The sequence below is a fragment of the Sinocyclocheilus grahami genome, unplaced genomic scaffold, assembly GCF_001515645.1.
Source record: "Sinocyclocheilus grahami isolate Dianchi unplaced genomic scaffold, SAMN03320097.WGS_v1.1 scaffold3.1, whole genome shotgun sequence".
Lineage (NCBI taxonomy): Eukaryota > Metazoa > Chordata > Actinopteri > Cypriniformes > Cyprinidae > Sinocyclocheilus > Sinocyclocheilus grahami.
The window spans coordinates 1,587,420-1,608,788 of NW_015505182.1; the positions used below are offsets into that span (position 1 = coordinate 1,587,420).

The following is a 21,369-nucleotide window of genomic DNA, read 5'->3' on the forward strand; positions in this document are numbered from 1 at the left end:
TCAAGTAATGAAATGCGGATAGTATAGCCACATAGTTGAACATGATTCATCCACAAGCACACTAATAAATAAATGACAAATATTACAAGCACCTTAAATGATCTGTGGACAGGGAATACTTGTCACTCCATCACTGGTTTGCTTTAAATTTGAATAGAAATGACATTAATGTATTTTAATAATTCATTAGGGCTAACAAATAAAACAAATATTAACATAAAGCAAAAGATATCCGGGGGGAAAAAGTGACCAAAGTGTCGAGTCGGTCAGTATGTTGTGGATGTAAAAACCCATTAGCCCATACAGCCATGTGTTTTAGTGATGGTGGTATTATGGACAAGAGTAAGGCTATACACTACCATTTAAAAACACACTTGACCCTGAGGTCAACTAGATTATCTGTCTTTATATATATATATATATATACGTATATATATTACTACTGATAAATAAATAAATACATACATACTGTACATACAGTGGATATAGAAAAGAATCACCCCCCTTTTAAAATAATCACATTTTGTTGCTTTGCAGCCTGAAATGAAGATGGACACCGTTTTTGTTTTATCCAGCTGTATTTACTCAGTGCAACTTATAACATCCAAGTGAAAGTATATATATATATATATATATATATATATATATATATATATATATATATATATATATATATATATATATAAAAATAAAAAACATAGAAGTCATTCCAAAATGTACTAAACAAAGCATATAAATCGTTATGAGGACACCAGGAGGGTCTCTTCCACTATATTGTTGCGTAAAAGCAGACTATACTACTGCAGAGAACTATATCCAGCAGTGTTCACATTAAAAATATATACGGGTCCATCTCTCTCAGAGACTTCTCAAATGCATGCATGTGGTAATCCCAATCTGTGCCCATTAGTGCACACTGAAAAAGAGCAAGGAAGAGAGAGTGAGTGGGGGAGTGAGAGAGAGAGAGAGAGAGCGAGAGAGTGAGGGAAAGAGACAGAGTGAGGGGGCTTTTAAAGGATTTGGCAGTGATTTGTAGACTGTTTGGGCATTTCCACTTTTTCCCGCGTTTTATAGTTTAAGCTCTGAATGCTTTCTATATTAAAATCTCGTCTTAATCCTAAGAATTTTAAAATTGTCTTTGTGTTTGAGAAGACTGTGGGCATTTTTAAGATGAGAGCTGAAGACTCGGATGCTGGGGACGTTTACTGTCGCGCTTCAAAACCATCAAACTTCAGTTCCAGATGGGCGCACACTGGCATCAGCAGCAGTCGGTGAGGCATTTTAAAGAAGCGAATAAATGAAAAATGGTTGTGTCAATACATTGAATGTAAATTTAAGTAAAATGTTACGAGGTTGTAAAGATGTCTGTTCAGGTAACGCGATAAATAATTAAGAGGGATTAGTGCTGCTGTTCCCTTCAACACTTAATCAAACTCGCGCGCGCGTGTGCGTTTGTCTTCCCGCGGGAACTTCAGCTTTCAATCCAAATATAGCACTTTTCCCGCTCACCTGTTGCTGAATATGTATCAGTTAATTTACATAAAATATTAATATGCATGCCTGTACATGCCCTCTATTCTCAGCGGTCTGTTGAGTGCGAAGACGTGCAAGTGAGTTCATTTACTAGAGGACAGAGACTTTGGGTTGAAACATAACTTTACAGAATAATTATAAAAATAAGAAGACCTTGGTCAATCAAATGTAAAATCAATTATAAAATGACATATGCTCTGCATTTCGGTATAGGCCTATAAAAATAGGCTTTTGTACTTCCTTGAATATGGTGTCAGTAGGTTTTTAATGTGTAACTAAATATAAAGGATGTAAACCAATATGCACCCTTACAAAAAAAATACCATGGTAATACCATGTCTTTGGTCACCGCTATGATGGCAATACCAAAGTACCTTACAATATCAATGTGCCATGGTATATGAATATGTGACCAAGCTGTTTGGCACATTTTTCATTCTTTGTTGAATATTTCTGGTGGAACAAATAGAATGGGAAAAATGGAAATCAAAGCCTAAATCCTTGGGTTAAAAAAATCGATATAAATAATGAAATAAATATAAAAGTTATGTTTTGGACTGGAAAAAATGTGTATATGTAAAAATTATTTTATATTAATATAAATGAACTAATATAAATAGGCATCATAATTTACCACATCTTTAATCAAAATACTTGTTCCCTTTCTCTGTTAACTAACATTTATATCATTTAAAAATCTTTCCACAAATTATTCTACTTTATAAGGTATATATTATATACTGTAGTTACTTTATTTAATTACATTTATTATATTTCATTGAAAAGTTTTCCTCAGCAGTTTTTAATTTAATCTTGATAATATCAGTGAGTGTGGGTCAAGAGGTCAAATATTCAGCTGCACTATCACACATTCTGTCTGCAAAGCAATGTTGTCGCAAGGTATGTTTTATACATATTTTCATGTATACCTTCTGTCTCATTTCTTCATAGGAGACACAGGTAGAGAAGAAAGCATTGTGCTGTAGTAGAACCAGCCACTTGCATGGCAGCAACTATGACATCACAGCACCACGCATCATCACTATGTCATCACCGCAGGATCAGCGGAGCGCCCAGACAACACGTGGGCTCCCTGGTTCATGTCATGTGGGTAGTGATGATGGGATTTACTCCAGAAACCGGGGCCTCCTCAGAAACTCAACCTCATTCCATAAAGATCGAGGGTGACATCACTCTGGGAGGCCTTTTTCCAGTGCATTCCAGGGGCCCCGCTGGTGTTCCATGTGGGGAAATTAAGAAGGAGAAGGGGATCCATCGTATGGAGGCCATGATGTATGCGCTAGACCAGATCAACAGCGACCCTGACCTGCTGCCTAACATCACTCTGGGTGCCAGGATACTGGACACGTGCTCCAGGGATACATATGCGCTGGAACAGTCCCTCACCTTTGTCCAGGCCCTCATCCAGAAGGACAACTCAGATGTTCGATGTTCCAATGGAGAACCACCTATCATCCCAAAACCAGAGCGTGTGGTAGGGGTCATCGGGGCTTCGGCCAGCTCAGTGTCCATAATGGTGGCCAATGTTCTTCGTCTGTTTGCGGTGAGAGAGATCTTTTTAGCTAACTTAATTTTAATGAACTACATTTTAATGTTGATTCCTTCAGTTTCAGGCTCCAGAAAGACTTCAAGGCAGGTGAAAAAAAAAATACTATTAGAAATCACCATACTTTCCCTAGCAGCTTATTATTGACAGTACAGGAAGACAATTGTTTCGTATTATTGTACATTTTCTGAATTTTTTTATTGCAAATGAGGAGTTGCCTAATTAAATATGCACTCATTTGCATACATTCCAGAACAGAAATCTGAACATTGGATAAAGCCAAGTCTAAAATTCTTGAGGGAGGATTTTAATATTTCTTTTTATCACTTCATAAATCAGAACATACTGTCAACTGCCAAAAAAATAAATAAAAATCACCATGTTACAGGAATAAAATGTAAAAAGAAAATATCAGGCGGGTATAATAATGAGCAAACCCTTCTGTGAAAACCTTCAGAATATGAATAAAACTGCAAAGTTTGAAGTGAAGATTTCATACACAGTGCATGAGAAAAAAGCTAATTTTGAGAAAAGAGCCTTTGTGTTGTTTTTGAAATCATTGTCATTGTATTCCCTTCTGTTTTGTGAGGAGCTCTTGCATGGTGTTGCTGCAAGCCTGGAATCTGCAGCACTGCAGATAGGGCCAGTGCTACAGGAAGTATAACTAATTCTGTTAAAAGGTTTGGATTGTGTTTCAGCTCACTGGCCTCTCAGCAAGAGCTTCTTAAACTATTTAGATTCTTCCTTTATTTTGTTCTGAGAGAGAGTGCATCCGATTTTCCTGGAAGTGAAAAACGGTTTTGCATTGCGCACACCATTGACCTGTGTCTTTAAAACATTGACAACCACGAAGGTGAAATATGCTGTGTGCATGTCATTTAATTTCAAATCCCTTCTCATTTTCAGATCATCATTCAGCTTGCAAATCCTACACCTGAGCTACATTCAATTTCCTTCAGCCCTCTGCCACTTTTTATAATTTTTTTAATCATTAGTGTTCTTTGTGGTCACTGCTCCAGGCTGTGTGTGCTTTTGTGTGTGAGCTGATAACCTCACCCAGGAGTTATCTGCAATCATTTTCAGTCATCACAGTTTCAGAGAAGATAAACAATTCACAAAAAGTGACTTAGTCAGAGCTACATTAGGTTTCTCTCAGGACATTATACCTGGAATTTGTGCATCCTAATCATATTTTGCTGTGGTAATTCATTACTTTTAGTGATACTTTCTGGAACAGGGCTGGCTTATATAGCTAAAACAATCATATCTAAATTTGTTAGCCTTTTGATAATATTGGATAAAGAGGAGATTGGAGATAGTTGAATAAATGAAAAATTAACAAATGAACAGTATTTGCTGGAGTTAAAAGTGCCACCCGGACTTGCAAAAATGTTGATATTTATATATTTCCTCTGAAAGGCAAAACACTACAGGCAAAGCCATTGTTTTTTTCATGTAGTGGTCAATTATGAGATTTTGGACTATTTTTTGCTTCCAGAGCATTCTTAATCTTCTTCTTTTGCATCAATAATGCTTTTATTTTATTATACTTTTTCTATTTGCTTCTGTATATTTCAATTAGTACTTAAAATGTATTTAAAAATGTACTTTTTTCCTCATTCACTGAACCAGAAATCTCCAATTTAACAACACTTATATACACCAAACTACTAGTTTTATTCTTTATTTTGTTATTTTGTTTATCTATATCTATTATCTATATTTTGAATGTTTCCACAGAGGGCGTTGTTCATATATCATTTGTCTGATTTATATGTTACTTTAATTCCTTAAAGCAGATTTCTGGTTGTTGACAGTATTTTCTGATATATGGACTGATATCTAAAGTCCTCTCTGTAGCCTATAATTTTAATATGTAAACAAAATTAAACAAGAATTTCGAATATGGGGTTATCCAGTGTTCAGATTTGCAAATTAGTGCATATTTAGACATTGCCTCATTTTCCTATTTTAACGTAACATTTCAGAAAACTTGTAATGCAAAACAATTATCTTGCTGTACTGTGATTAATCAGCTGTGGAAGTATGGTGATATATACTGTATTATTTTAATTTTTTTACACTGTTTTACCCTGGTGTAATGCCAAGTTGTTTTTTCCATCATTGAAACTATCATTTCGACCAAACAGCTAATTAGATTCATAATGTTTAGTGCAAAATGTCAAATACAGTTAAAATATTAAAGTCTTATGAATAAAATTACTAATTTAATAAAAATACAACACTGCATAATAATAAACATCAATATTTGAACAGTGTTTTTGTGAAATATTATAATACAATAAAAACAAAGAGTTTTCCATGAGATCTTTTTTAATAATGATCAAAAAGGAGCAAATGAAGAGTTTAAATCGATTAATTGAAAAGGACAGTGTGTATATGGACATTCCACAATTATTAAATCACACAGAGATTAAAAATGTAGTAATCACCAAAGTGTCATCTTGAATATTTTTCTATAAATGCTGATCTTCATTCATGCTAGTTTATGTCCATGTTCTTTACTGAGTTCTGGTAAGTAGGAACTGAGGATGGCAGATATTAACTACAGCATTCTGGAGGATCCACTCGCCATTAAAGCCCACTCACCAGCTCAGACTCCTGATGGGAAATTACACATGAGCCCAGAAAAATGCAGCTGCCCTGTTATCAGCTACAAGCAGCTTCTGCTCTGTCGCTTTAGCTGAATGAGTGTGGACCTTTAGCACATAGATCGACACGGATAGATAGCCAGCCTTTATGGGTGGCACTTAGTCTCTTGGTCTCACATTCTCTTAATAATATTATTCACAAATCCAGAAAATTTAGTTTTAACGACAACACAAGATGATTTCTATAGATAAATATACATGAACCATTCTATATCTGATGCATATGGTAGGTGTATGACATTCGGCCTTTATCTTGCAAAGCTGTCACTTTTAAAAGAATAATTTGGAATTTCCTTAAACAAAAAAAAACATTATATTGTAAATCTTTAATAAATCATGGAGTATCCTATACTAAAATAATATTAATAATAATTGTCAGGCAACCTAAAATGTATTTTAAATGAATTTCTCTTAATCAGAAATATTATTTAATCTGGATGAATCAACCTGAATATTTTCGGTTATATCCGGCCACCAGTGAAAGTCACTTTTAAGGGTCAGATCATGACAAAATAAAGCAGATGTTCATATTTTCACAAGAATAAATGCTTAGGGAACATATGTTGACACTTCCAGGAAATGTTTGCACGTGATTGCTGTTAATGTTGACATGACTCAAGCGTGGAAAGGCTTGAAGGCTGTAATGTTTATGGTGCATAGCAACAGATCTGTACATTTCAGTAACAACCTCCTATATCAATGTTTTCCTTTGTATATTTGCATTCTAATGTTTTAGAATTGCATTTGGATGGGGAATGCATTGCAAACTTTGAATATTTTTGTTTCTCGTGCAAGATGTAACAAGCGTCTGGACGGTCACAGACTGTAGTGTATATGTTGTATGATGGGGAGGGGCGGCTTAAATCTGTCGTAGCATGTCAGCTAGTAGAATTAAATATATTGTATAGCTTATGGCTGAGAAATGGCAACCTTGTCTCTTCATCTGTCTCTCTCCCTCTGTGCTTAATGTAATTTGACTAAAACCCCTCTAATCCTTCCAGATAATCTGTCAAATGGTCCTCTCCCTCTTCTCTCCTTCTCCGGGCTGTATCCACCTTTTTTCCTCACAGTCCGCTGGCCTGCTTCTTTAAAGAACCTTTTATTAAGCCACACGGGCTCGGCAGACATTAGTCTGCGCAAAGCCTGGTCCGATGACATCAGCTGCGTCATTAAGAAACTAGCACAACAGTAAATTAATCTTCTGACCACGTTTTTTTTTTTTTTAAACAAATGCTTTAACAGTGGTAGCTCGTGCCATCTGTATTTCCCCAGGACTTTTTATGAGCTACAGCAAACACTACCACTAAAGCTAGGGTTGTTTTGCTGTAGGAGACTTGCTAGGACAATATTACTACAGCAAATGTGATGGTCTACTGAATATGATGATCTTCAGACATGATTAGCTATATCACGTAGCAGTGTGATATTTCTTTTATACAACAGTTCAATAAACAAGAGAGCAGCCTAGAATGTAAAAAGTTTTTTTTCAGCTCAAAGTTGTAAATAAAACAAAGATTATTGGAATATGCAAAAAAAAACACTATTTTATTTTCAAAAATGTGTTTTATTAAAAAACATTTTATTAAATGTGTTACTTTCCATTTCTTTGTAATTGTTTGTGAAATTTACTTGCAATTACTGAGTGAAAATTTTCTACACTAATTGTTTTTGTGTGTAGACAGTATCTTAGACCTAGTATTTCCAGTTATGTTGTCTATTGTTGCTCTGCCATCGAAAATAGTCTCCATGCGACTTTTCTATTTGAATCAGCATTTTTGCGGGTTCATCAAACGGGTGAAGTGAATGATTCAATGACACATATTTTGTTATTTGAATCAGTGTTTTGAATGAAACACAAATAGCTTCATCCAAAATCGCATACTCTTTGAGTAGGCAATTGTTTCGAATAAGTACTTACTTTGTAACCGCTGAAGAAGCATGTTCTATATGGTATGAATGTAATCTGGACATACTATATCCATCATATTGGTATTGTTATGTGACCAACCAGCATCTGTTACATCGCTTTGGTGCCATTCACAAATCCTCTCCCATGGCTTTGTGGGATAGGGAAATTCTGACTTTTCTCCAACTCTTTTATGAATACTGTGAATCCAGACATATTACTCATATTGTTTTTGCCTACTGTATGGATGTCGCCAATGTTTTAATGATTCACTGAAAAGGCAGTTACTTGTCATCATCTACTGGTGTAGCAATGTGACAAACAGAAATATTGATAAACCCCCAACACTTAATGAACAAACATGCAAACAGACAAAATGATACAGTAAAACATGCATTTCAGTAAAATGTTAATTATCCTGATGTGTAAATGAATTTGAACTATTTGCAAAAGCCAGTAAAATCAGTTTTGCAGATCAGAGATATTAATGATGTTCACAATTTTTGCAGCAGCTACATGTATGTGAAAAGGTGCAAAGTGAGTCCGGTTGCTCGCTGATGTGTTATGTATCTTCCATTTCACAGATACCTCAGATCAGTTATGCTTCAACAGCACCTGAGCTTAGTGACAACAATCGCTATGACTTTTTCTCCCGAGTCGTGCCGCCTGATTCCTTCCAAGCCCAGGCGATGGTAGACATAGTCAAAGCCATGGGCTGGAACTATGTTTCTACTCTGGCATCAGAGGGCAACTATGGAGAGAGTGGTGTAGATGCTTTCGTTCAGATATCCAGGGAAGCAGGTACTTAAAACTGAATTGATATAGAAAAGAAAAAGAAAGAAAAGAAAAATGAATGAATGCATTAATATGTATATAAGTGTTTGGTCATATATGTGCTTTAGTACCCTAATTTTCTATAACTGAAGTTGAATTTATCTCAGTCTATCCCAGGATTTAACACGTCTGGTGTTGTATTTGATGAGGAAAGAGGATAATGATCAGAGGATAAAGGTCTCATGTGATTTTCTCTGTGTAAACAAGTTATTAGTCACCTAGATGTAATGATAGACATGCTAGACTGACCTGCACGTCATATTCAGTTGAAAGACCTTGCAATCATCATTCTTTTATTAACGTCCTGCAAGTCCTTCAAAACTATCTATCCTTTTATTTAATTTTTTTTATTCAGGAGGTCTTTGCATCGCACAGTCTATTAAAATTCCTAGGGAGCCAAGACCAGGAGAGTTTGAAAAGATCATCAAAAGGCTAATGGAGACATCCAATGCCAGAGGGGTTATTATCTTCGCTAATGAAGATGACATCAAGTGAGTAGTCTTTCAGTAGTAATTCTGAATCTCTCTGAGGCAGGAGCTATGGCCCTGGAAAGGGTTTATAAATGATTAGAGAACAGATCAATCACCCTACAATGGGAATATCAGGAGTCTGGGAAGAAATTATGAAATTATGGCAAATGAATGGACCACAAAGTGAATTTTTTTTAATTAATATAAAATTATACATAGTAATCTAATTAGTATATATTATATATATATATGCAACAGTAACATTATGAAATATTATTACAATATTATTATAATTTAAAAAAAACTATATTCCATTTTAATATTATAAAATGTAAAAAAAATTATGTAATTTATTTCTATGATGGCAAATCTGTGTCACATGATCCTTCAGAAATCATTCTAATATGCTGATTTGGTGCTCAAGAAGCCAAGACCAGGAGAGTTTGAAAAGATCATCAAAAGGCTAATGGAGACATCCAATGCCAGAGGGGTTATTATCTTCGCTAATGAAGATGACATCAAGTGAGTAGTCTTTCAGTAGTAATTCTGAATCTCTCTGAGGCAGGAGCTATGGCCCTGGAAAGGGTTTATAAATGATTAGAGAACAGATCAATCACCCTACAATGGGAATATCAGGAGTCTGGGAAGAAATTATGAAATTATGGCAAATGAATGGTCCACAAAGTGAATTTTTTTTAATTAATATAAAATTATACATAGTAATCTAATTAGTATATATTATATATATATATGCAACAGTAACATTATGAAATATTATTACAATATTATTATAATTTTAAAAAACTATATTCCATTTTAATATTATAAAATGTAAAAAAAATTATGTAATTTATTTCTATGATGGCAAATCTGTGTCACATGATCCTTCAGAAATCATTCTAATATGCTGATTTGGTGCTCAAGAAACATTTCTTATCATTATCAATGCTGAAAATGTTTTAATATTTGAGGAAATATTAGTATTTTATTCAGCAAGGATGCCTTAAATGCTTTAAATTATCGATTTATTTATTTAGTTTTGAAATCCGCAGTAATCAACAGATTCCTAACTATAATGGATCTGATTGTCCTTATCTTTAATAAACCTGCCTTTTGTGAGGAGTCTGATATTTTTGTATTCTTTTATTGTAGGCGTGTCCTGGAAGCAGCAAAAAAAGCCAATCTTACAGGTCACTTTTTGTTTGTGGGATCTGATAGCTGGGGAGCAAAAAACTCACCCATTCTAAACCTGGAAGATGTGGCTGAGGGTGCGGTTACTATCCTCCCCAAGCGGGCATCTATTGATGGTATGAAAAGATAGCACAGGCCATTGTAAGATCAATGAAGGCTTGATAATTAAAAAGGAAAATCCATCTAAATGCAGTGTTAGGTAACATTTTCATACTTATAAGGAAGATAGTTCAACCAAAAATACTGTAATCATCCATGTCATTCCAAACATGTATCCTGTTTTTGAAGAGTAATGCAGCTTTTGCTATAAAACTACAGTTGAAATTGACAAAGAACACACAAAAATTCTGCTTATCTGTTCCATAGAAAAAATAACAAGGTTTTGTAATGATTACACAAATGCTTCATTTTTCATACCCCTTTAATCTGTTTCTCAGGGTTTGACCAATACTTCACAACAAGATCACTGGAAAACAACAGGAGGAACATCTGGTTCGCTGAGTTCTGGGAGGATGACTTCAAATGCAAACTGACACGGCCTGGAATCCGAGGCAACAGCGGGCTGAGGAAATGCACAGGTTAGGAAATAATTTCCAACAAATTGCTCCCATAAATGCAGTAGTACTTGAATTATCATACGTTCATATGCCTTTAAGACGTGTAAAGCACATCTAAGTGGATTATTCCCTCAGCAAAGCTTTTAGATTCCTGTCTTGATGCTTTCGGTCTTTCAGGAGAGGAACGAATCAGCCGGGATTCGGCATACGAGCAGGAAGGGAAGGTGCAGTTTGTGATCGACGCCGTGTACGCCATGGCCCACGCACTCCATAGCATGCACAATGATCTCTGTCTGGGTTCGATGGGCGTTTGTGACAAAATGGACCCGGTGGATGGAAGAATGCTGCTGAGTTACATCCGTGCCATCAATTTTAATGGTAAGCCTTCTCAAGGACAGAGCTGAAGCATGTGAGCCATTCCAAACATTGCAAAGAGACCTTGAAACAGTCAGAATTTCAGTAATGGGTTTGTATTCATACAGTACAAGACATTTTAATGGTAAGCCTTCTCAAGGACAGAGCTGAAGCATGTGAGCCATTCCAAACATTGCGAAGAGACCTTGAAACAGTCAGAATTTCAGTAATGGGTTTGTATTCATACAGTACAAGATTTATGAACATCACAGGAATTTGAATGTAAGCTTTTATTTCCGAGGAACGCTTTTGTTTGAATCTGCCAGGAAGATTACACATAATGAACCTGCTTTTGCCAAACAATCTCAAATCGAAGGTTTGAGACTTTACTGTGAGACTGACAGGTGAAAATAGGTGCAGAGTAGTTTCCACAAGAGGGAAAAGGCCAGAAACGAAGCTGCCGTTTCCAAGGAGGAGGGCTGTAGTCCCATGGGTTAGTCAGAGTGGGGCGAGAGAGGACAGCACTCAATCCCAGCCTGAAGAGATCCACTAATGCACAATGCAGCAGTGCACATACTTGTTTTAACCCCCTCCACTCGTCTCTCTCCTTGTCTTTCATTCTCCCTAGGGCAGCCTCTCTCCAAACACATGGCGCATTTCCTTTTTCAGCGCTGTCTCTCGGTGAAAATCCTTTTCGTCATTCGCTCCTGAGAGATTTCTATGAAAAGCACAGCTATTCAGTTTACGCACAGTGGACGTCCTCACACTTTTGTATGGAAATCTTTTCAGCTTTGAGAGCCTAAGGGGAACAAAACACGCCACGACCTTGCCCCTCGTGATTTGCGGTTTATAAATTGAAAGGACCATGAGATTTAGTTTGCTTTGTTGTAACATCTATCTTCACAGAATTGCATCTGAGAACACCATATTTTCTTGTACGCAAAAAAGTCACCTTTAAAGTTACATTTGACAATTTTACTTTCAAATCAAAGAAACATGTATTTCTACGCATTAGTGCAATTTCATGCCCTTGAAATGTGTCGTTTCTATTCTCTTGTTTCAAATGATTGCATTTGAAGTAATAAGTGGTGATGTTGAATTTCAAAACCCTGTGTTTACTCTGAAGGCAGTGCTGGGACAGGTGTGATGTTTAATGAAAACGGTGATGCCCCAGGACGATACGATATCTTCCAGTACCAGCTTTCTAATACCACCAACCCAGGATATAAAGTCATTGGCCAGTGGACCAACCACTTACGACTCAATGTAAGCATGTTAAGCCCCTTGGTAGATTGCAACATTTTTGAATGCATGTTCTTGAAGTTTTCCTCTCTTTCTGTAAGGCTGAGGACATGCAGTGGTCTGGAGGGGATAAACTGGTTCCAGACTCGGTTTGCAGTTTTCCCTGCGAGTCTGGGGAGAGGAAGAGGATGGTGAAGGGTGTGCCGTGCTGCTGGCACTGTGAGCTATGTGACGGCTATCAGTACCTCCTGGATGAGTTTAACTGTGATATGTGCCCCTTTGACATGAGGCCCACCCCTAACCGCACGGGCTGCCGTCCCACTCCCATCATCAAGCTGGAGTGGAGCTCTCCGTGGGCCATCATCCCAGTATTTCTGGCAGTGATGGGCATTCTTGCTACATCAGGAGTCATCATCACCTTCATCCGCTTTAACGATACCCCCATAGTCCGCGCTTCGGGCCGAGAGCTCAGCTATGTTCTCCTGACGGGCATCTTCCTCATCTATCTTATTACCTTCCTCATGATCGCTGAGCCAAGCACGGTGGTCTGTGCATTTCGCAGGTTGTTTTTGGGGCTGGGCATGTGCATCAGTTATTCTGCCATGCTCACCAAAACAAATCGGATCTACAGGATCTTTGAGCAGGGAAAGAAATCAGTCACACCACCAAAATTTATCAGCCCGACATCCCAGCTGATCATCACATTTATTTTTATCTCAGTACAGGTGTGTATATATATATATATATCATTTAGCAGATGCTTTTATTCAAAGCAAGTTTTAGTTTTATATATAACATGTAGTATTATTATATTCCCATATATGATGAATTAATGTTTTGAGGTATTCAAAAGTGTTCAACAGATTTTTTGCAATTTTGTTTGTTGAAAATGAAAATTATTATTATTAATAATAATAATAATTAATTATTTAAATGATATAATAATTAATATGTTAAAAATTTGTCTATAATAATAGCACAACATTAGTCAGTTAATTAAAATTATTTGCATAATAATATGTGCTTAATTTACTCTTGTTCAGAGTAACTGCTGTGCAAGATGTTTACAGGGTTGTCACTGTGCTCCATGTTCCCGAAAGACATTTTTGTCTGAGAACTTCTTGTCCATTGAATAATTAATGAAGCAATATTTTGAGTGTAGCATGGAGGTGCAGTAATTTCACTGAAAGCTCTTCTCTTTTTTGGTGTTCCATTAACGTTGTTAATGCATAGTACAACTTCACAAAGATCTTCAGAGAATTGTTGGAGTTGAATTCTTAGTGAATTGATGTAACATAGATACCATTACAGACATTAATCTTATATAAACATTAATTCCTACCTCTTTTCTGCTCACAGCTCCTGGGTGTTTTCATTTGGTTTGGAGTGATTCCCCCTCATACGACTGTTGACTTTGATGAGCTACGTCCCCCCAACCCTGAGTATGCACGTGGGATCCTGAAATGTGATATGTCAGATCTGTCTCTGATTGGCTGTCTGAGCTACAGTATGGTGCTGATGGTCACATGTACAGTCTATGCCATTAAGAGCAGAGGGGTTCCTGAGACCTTCAATGAGGCCAAACCCATCGGCTTCACCATGTACACCACCTGTATCATCTGGCTGGCCTTTGTGCCCATATTTTTTGGCACATCACAATCCACAGAAAAGGTACATTGTTAATATCATATAGATTAAGATGGATTTTGGACAGAGATTATCACATTTTAATACAGAAAAACAAAATAGTTAATAATAGATGTACTTTTTGTTTTTCCATTACTACATATTTTACATTTTACACATTAAAATTAGACCTAAGGATACATTTAAAACAAAAGAGATATTATATTGATTTTCTTACCAACTATTTTGCTTTTAATATAATTTAATTAAATGACTGGAGATACATGTGTCACATACATTGCATTATTTTCATTTTCACACTATTTATGTTTGGGTCTTTTGGCATGTCTGTTCCTAGATGTAGTCATTCATATAAAATCCTGAGTCTTGTTACTGTGATATTAGTGTAGAAGATTCACTAGTGCCTGATATTAACGTCATACAGACATATGATCTTTACCCTGAGAGTGTCTAGACATGCATTCCACTAGATTAGATGGTTCTGTTTCAGTTAATGATGCTGCAACATTTTCTTGTGAATGCTTCAGCCATAGTCAGATAATAGAAACCTAAAAAACTGTATCTAATATCAGGTTAACATAATTGCTATTTAATTGTGGTGCTGTTTTGTGTTGGCCTAAAAATTGTTCAGGTGCTAGCCACACTTCATGCATTTAGTCATTCAATTTTTCACGTCTATTCATCCTGTGGGGGATGGTTTTGCTTACAAAGCACAGGGATTTAAAAATGGAAAGTATACTCTGACTAATAGAGAGGTCTTTTAGTGGCCGGTCAACCGCAAAGCTTTTGGCCCTCAGGTGGTCTTCAAGTCTTTTCATTTCTTGTAAATGAAAAGATGAGCATGGAAGAATAAAATACCAGACTATACAGCGGGCTGCAGTATATATTTGTGTGCTGCTATCTTACATTTGATCATGTTTAGTTTTTTTTTAAGTATATTTTGCTTATCTTTATATTTCTAATAGGGGGAAAAACAGTTTTACCATCACAGCTTCTTGTGTGACATTTTTAACAGCATTTTAGACTTAAAGCAGTAATTATTTTGTTGCATGCTGCATAATCTCATGAAATATAAGAGGTCTCAATTACAGTATATATATTATAAATGAATTAAATGAAATAAATGACTCAAATTGCAATACACATGATATAAGGGGTCCGTTTTTTGGCTCGCATTACACATGCATAAACTGATTGAATTATTTCACATGGCTGATTTCAGCCCTTTGTCTTTTAATAGTCATTATACTAATTTCCAGGAAATGTATTGTGACAATCAACAGAGATTATATATATATGTGTAATGTGCAGTGATATCTCAGTGCTAAAGCCCTGACGGCTGATCTACATCATGTGATAGGTCATGGCTGGGGCCAGGCTAAAATATTACTCTTAATCTTTTTTCTGCCCTGAACCAGATGTTCATTCAGACCACCACGCTGACCGTGTCCATGAGTTTGAGCGCCACGGTGTCCCTGGGCATGTTGTACATCCCCAAAGTCTATGTCATCATCTTCCACCCAGAGCAGAATGTTCAGAAGCGCAAGCGCAGCTTCAAAGCCGTGGTCCAGGCAGCCACCGTTTCCACTCATCTCTCACAGAAGTCCAGTGACAAGCAGAACGGAGAGACCAAAGTTGAACCAGATAGATCCCAATAAAGACCAAGAGGTAAAAAAATAATAATAATTATATATATATATATGTGTATATATATATATATACATGCATACATAAACACACACACACACACACACACACACATATATATATATATATAGTGTAACTATATAATATAAACAATAAATTAGTTTTCATATTTTTAATAAATATACATATTTATTTGTTTATTAACAGAAATATTACATATGCTATCTGTGTTCAGGCCTGTGTACATCCTAATGAAGTAGTCTGAGAAAAATAGTCAAGGCAAACTGCTGCTTGATAAATCATTCATTTTGCAACCACTAATGGATGAGGATCACCAGAGGATGCGCTGATATTTTTTATATCTACAATACAAGAGTCTGGGTGAGAAAAACACTAATATAATGTATAAATGAATAGTACAACATGTGCAGAAATTAGAGGATCAATGGATTCTTTGTGATGTGGAACTCTCACATTAGCTTTGAGACTGAAAATATTTGTTCCCTTTAATATTTCTCGTCACCACGGCATCACCAGTTGAGATGAAATCATAGATTCATGAATTCATGATGAAGAAGACTGTCCATACAGAGTCCCTTTGGAGAAAAAAAAACAATAGAACATTTCTTCCACCAGCATTTTTTGAAGGACTAAGTATTTGTATCTGATGTGTACAAATTAAGTCTTAAACTTGGGCACACATCAGTGAGTCACGTTCAGTTTCAGTCATCTCCATCCTTATTCCCTTATCCTAAATACATATCATAAAAGATCAACTGAGACTATCAGAGCTACGGAGACAATGTTGGGATCAAATGTGATTCAACAGCTGGAGTGAACACTCTTTGCTTTTAAAAATGTGCCATAACTTTGTTTCAGAATAAATGTTTTAAGTGTCTTGTGTGCAGTCCTCATAGGCAATATCCTGTATTCTTAAACATATTTATTAAAAATGATAGATTACCAAGAAAAAGCAATGACAATCTGTAATGAAACAACAAAGTTTTGGTCAGAGATTTTATGTTTCCTTGAGCTTACCAAGATATACTGTTTTTAAACCAAGTATATTCTATTGATAAGTATTTATTGGTTAATTTAAATTAAAATCATAACATTTTAGAGACTGAGATCCTTTTATTGTCACATGCAACTGGCTTTCAGAGTAGTCACTCGTATCTTAGTGAAGGGGGGGGGGTTCTTACAAGTTTCACATTATAGTTCAATTACTTGTATCACTTCAAGAAGCAGTTAATATTAAATGATGACCATGCAGTTACTGTAAACTCAGGTTCTAAGTGGGCTTAGTTAGCCTTGATGAATTTTGTGGGTGTCTTGTTTTTATTTAAGAGATATAAAAGAGCACTGGAATAAAAATGTATTGATTGAATGCATGTTGGAAAAATGATTTAATAAAATCCTGAAAAAATTAAGTGGAAATTGAAGAAATCATGTTACTCTATAGAAATCAGTATGATTGTGAGAGTTTCTTGTTTTCATAGTGCTTTAAAACAAAATTACATACAATGGTTCTATTACTTTGGGGATTGTCAGTAACCTCTATTACTTTATGAAAGCATCACTGTTGAACTAGGACTAGGCTTGGACTGTTTCTAAGCAATTTTTGGGCAAACAAAAAAGAGAAAACATGCTTTCTATAGACATTAAATGTAATGATAGAAAATGATTGTCATGTTTATACAATTTGATTGACTGCTGTATGATTTTAGTCCTTTTGATATATGCTATGTGGGTGTTTAGAAATAGCTGAAAAAAATATGGCAAATTGATAATGTGGTCAACTATACCGCATATTTACCGTGCAATTATAGAATGATTGTGAACCAATCAGAATCAAAATTCAGCAGTGTTGGTGAATGAAAAATATGAGACACACTCTTTAAAGGCATAGTTCAGCCAAAAAGGTTTTAAGTGGGAGTACCGCAAGGTTTGGTTACACACAAAAATAAATTTTTATTTTTCTGTTGAGCATAAAGTAAGATATTTTAAAGAATTTGGATAACTAAAAATGTTGACAGTAGCCCACGACTTCCATAGTATAAAAGAAAACAAAGAAAGTCAATGGCTACCATCAATTGTTTGGCTCAAAATATCGTTTGTGTTCAGCAGAAGAAAGAAACTCACACAGGATTTTAACAACATAAGGGTGAGTGAATGATTGAATTTGATGAATTTTCATTTTGGATGTTTAAACGTGAGTCAAATTTAACCCTAGGTTAACCCTTTAACATTTTTAAATAGTTAAATATAAAAAACGAATCTACACGATTCTAACGTGATATTTCTTCAGTGGAAACGGGCCAAAATCACAGTTAAGTCAATAGAAGGGTTAATGCGTTAGGGGGCAGTGCAGAGCGATATGAGTCCATTTGTCAACACGAAGCAGCGCAAGCGTCGGAAGTGACGTAAAAATCACGTTGTGATTTGTTGATGTTTGTGTCAAACTCTCGGTCGATCATAGTTCCGAAAGAAAAACCTCGAAACCGAAGGAATAAAGTCGATCTGTGACGACTGTATTAATACACCGACACCTCATATTATGTTAGTTCAGGTGTAGCCATACATGCAGCGAACAAACTGTTCATAGACAAGCAAAAAGGGCCGTTATTCTCATAACAACACAAATCACCGCAAGCTGGCCAGCGATGACAATCCTCCCGAAGAAGAAACCGGCCTCCACAGCCGGTGGCGGTGATCATACGGACGAACCGGACAGACGAGGCGGTTCTGAGTCGAACCCTCATCCCCTCGCAGGACGCTCGGGGTCCCGACCCAGGGCCTCTCCTCCGCCGTGGACATACCAGGCCACGCCGCACACGACCAGAGAGGAGCGGCGGATCGAGGCGAGCGCTCGCCCGCGGCCGGCCTCCCCGCTGCCCGCTGCCGCTGGAGCACCGGTCGTGCAGTGCGAAGGGAGCGCGAACTCGGTTGTGGTCGCAGGTCGCGTCGAGCTGCCCTGCGGCGCAGGTGGCGTTGGAAGCTGCTGCTCGGGACCCGGACTCAGCAAGCGGAGACGACAGGCGGTCTGCTCCAGCGGTTTGACAGGTGGAGGAGGAAGAGTGGGAGGTGGCGGTAGTCCAGTCTCGGAACCAGAGGAGGGAGCTGGAGGCAACAACAGTGAGGACGAGTATGAGAACGCGGCCAGATTTCAACATGTGGACCCCGCCACAGTCGAGCAGGTACTGGATGCTGGCATTTGGCAGGATACTTGGCAACACGAGAACAGGTTGCTAGTTATTTCATCCTCTAATCCATTCTCTCTACTTGTTCATTATTAATATTATTGTAAACGTGTTTATTGTCATTCATTCTTGATAGAAAAGAAATAGGCCTAGAGGTTCTCTTAAGACATACGTTACTCACAATTATGATATAAAAACTTGACTTCATGAAATAAAAAGTTATTACGTACGTCATAAAACTAACGCTACATAATCAAAACAAAATTGAAATTGGATGGTGACTGAGCTTGTCATTTATTATTCTGTGGAAGCTGAATGTTAGGCAGAAAGTTTTCTTGAATCAACTAAATTTTTGAATCAACTATCCTATTAATCTTTATGTGCAAATACTTTTTGGGGACACTGTCAATTTTGTTGATTGGAATAAATACTCCAAATGTCCTCATTGTTCTATAATATATACTTTCCTGGTTGCTTTTTGGCCTACAGCAAGAAGAATGGTTCGAGAAAGCCTTAAGGGAAAAGAAAGGCTATGAAATCAAAAAAATGAAGGAAGATGGAGCATGTCTTTTCAGAGCAGTCGGTAATATTTCTCTCCTGTATTTAGGGGTTATTTATTTGAAAGCTGAGACAGTTTGCCTTTAGGACATATGCTGTGCTTTGAATTTGCTGAAATTATAGTTTAGCAGTGCAGATGTAATCATGTGGCTATTACAGTGCATAGGTGCCATATTGTGGCAAATATCAGTTTTTAAGTCCTAAAGTATTCATGGTATTCATATCAAAACCTTCATTTAAAAATCTATAATTTCTGTATTGTTGTTGTTGTTATTATTGTTGTTATTATTGTTGTTGTTGGATTACATTTTTTAATTGCAGTGTGCATACAATTATTTTTAAAATGTAATTATGAATGACTGGGGAAGTCATGAAAATTCATTGACAGTTGACAACTATGGATTACACATTTAACAGTGTTATTTTAGTATTATTTATATTAATACAGCTTTTCTTAATGTTTATGTGCTTTTATCATTTTTTTTTTTTAAAGCTGATCAAGTCTATGGGGACCAAGATATGCATGATGTGGTACGGAAGCAGTGTATGGATTATTTGGTGAGTCAGTTAAATATTTAACAGGCATGTGATCAGCTAGAGACAAAAAAGAAGGAAAATCTGACCACGCCCCGTCATGCCCACAAGCCAAACCCCGAGCACTTATTATTAAAAATATATATTTTTGCACATTAAAAGATATATCTTAAGATATATCTTATATTGTAATAATACATACTATTGTCCTGTAAAAATTTTTTTAAAAGCAGCATTTGATAATCATAATAACAATATAATATAATATATTATAATAATGTACTGTTCATTTGTTATTATTATTAAAGTACCTGCCAAAAGTTTGGAAACATTAGAATTATTATTGATTTTGCAATAAATATTTTCTGCTCATCAAGGCTGAATTTATTTGATCAAAATAAAGTAAAAAAAACAGCAATATTGTAAAATTATTATTACAAATTATCATTATTACAAATTAAAAAATGTTTTCAATTTTAATGTATTATAAAATGTAATGTTATTCCTGTGATGCAAAGCAGAATTTTCCATTATTGCTCCAGTTTTCAGTGTCACGTGATCTTTTAGAAATCATTACAATTAGTTTGACTTTCAAGAAACATTTCTGATTATTATCAATGTTGAAAACAATTTAGCTGCTTCATATTTTGTTTGGAAATGGTGATACACTTAATTTTTTTTGGATTTCTTGATAAATATAAAGTTTAATGAACAAAATTTATTTGCATTTATCAAATATATTAATTAAATTTCATTTTAAAGGGGTCATATGATGTGATTTAAATTTTACATAAATTTTGGTGCATTTGGTGCATTGATCTTGGTGCATAAAGAAGATCTGTAAAGTTGCAAAGACTAAAGTCTCAAATCCAAAGAGATATTCTTTATAAAAGTTAAGAGTCAACCACGCCGACCTAAAACGGCTCGTTCTAACACGCCCCCACATACAGTGGGGCAAAAAAGTATTTAGTCAGCCACCAATTGTGCAAGTTCTCGCACTTAAAAAGATGAGAGAGGCCTGTAATTTTCATCATAGGTATACCTCAACTATGAGAGACAAAATGAGAAAAAAAATCCAGAAAATCACATTGTAGGATTTTTAAAGAATTAATTGGTAAATTCCTCAGTAAAATAAGTATTTGGTCACCTACAAACAAGCAAGATTTCTGGCTCTCACAGACCTGTAACTTCTTCTTTAAGAGGCTCCTCTGTCCTCCACTCGTTACCTGTATTAATGGCATCTGTTTGAACTCGTTATCAGTATAAAAGACACCTGTCCACAACCTCAAACAGTCACACTCCAAACTCCACCAAGGCCAAGACCAAAGAGCTGTCAAAGGACACCAGAAAAAAAAATTGTAGACCTGCACCAGGCTGAGAAGACTGAATCTGCAATAGGTAAGCAGCTTGGTGCGAAGAAATCAACTGTGGGAGCAATTATTAAAAAATGGAAGACA

General features: G+C 36.1%; 2 protein-coding genes across 2 annotated transcripts in view; both read left to right on the plus strand.

Annotated features, from left to right (window-relative positions):
* The first annotated feature begins 1,060 nt into the window (after positions 1-1,060).
* LOC107564587 (metabotropic glutamate receptor 6-like) lies at positions 1,061-16,620 on the plus strand. The gene is made up of 12 exons (XM_016249740.1): positions 1,061-1,271; positions 2,485-3,097; positions 8,263-8,479; positions 8,868-9,003; positions 10,135-10,289; positions 10,611-10,751; positions 10,908-11,108; positions 12,211-12,350; positions 12,428-13,051; positions 13,686-13,997; positions 15,392-15,641; positions 15,856-16,620. Exons 2-11 carry the CDS (start codon positions 2,537-2,539, stop codon positions 15,629-15,631), a joined length of 2,727 nt encoding a protein of 908 aa, XP_016105226.1. The 5' UTR covers positions 1,061-1,271; positions 2,485-2,536; the 3' UTR covers positions 15,632-15,641; positions 15,856-16,620.
* A 1,354-nt stretch (positions 16,621-17,974) lies between these two features.
* LOC107581953 (OTU domain-containing protein 5-A-like) overlaps positions 17,975-21,369 on the plus strand; it is an 8,366-nt gene continuing 4,971 nt past the window's right edge. Inside the window, exons 1-3 of the mRNA XM_016267651.1 lie at positions 17,975-18,817; positions 19,310-19,403; positions 19,872-19,936. Of these exons, the coding sequence (XP_016123137.1) occupies positions 18,284-18,817; positions 19,310-19,403; positions 19,872-19,936 (693 nt within the window). The 5' untranslated portion in view covers positions 17,975-18,283. The remainder of the gene's footprint in view (positions 18,818-19,309; positions 19,404-19,871; positions 19,937-21,369) is intronic.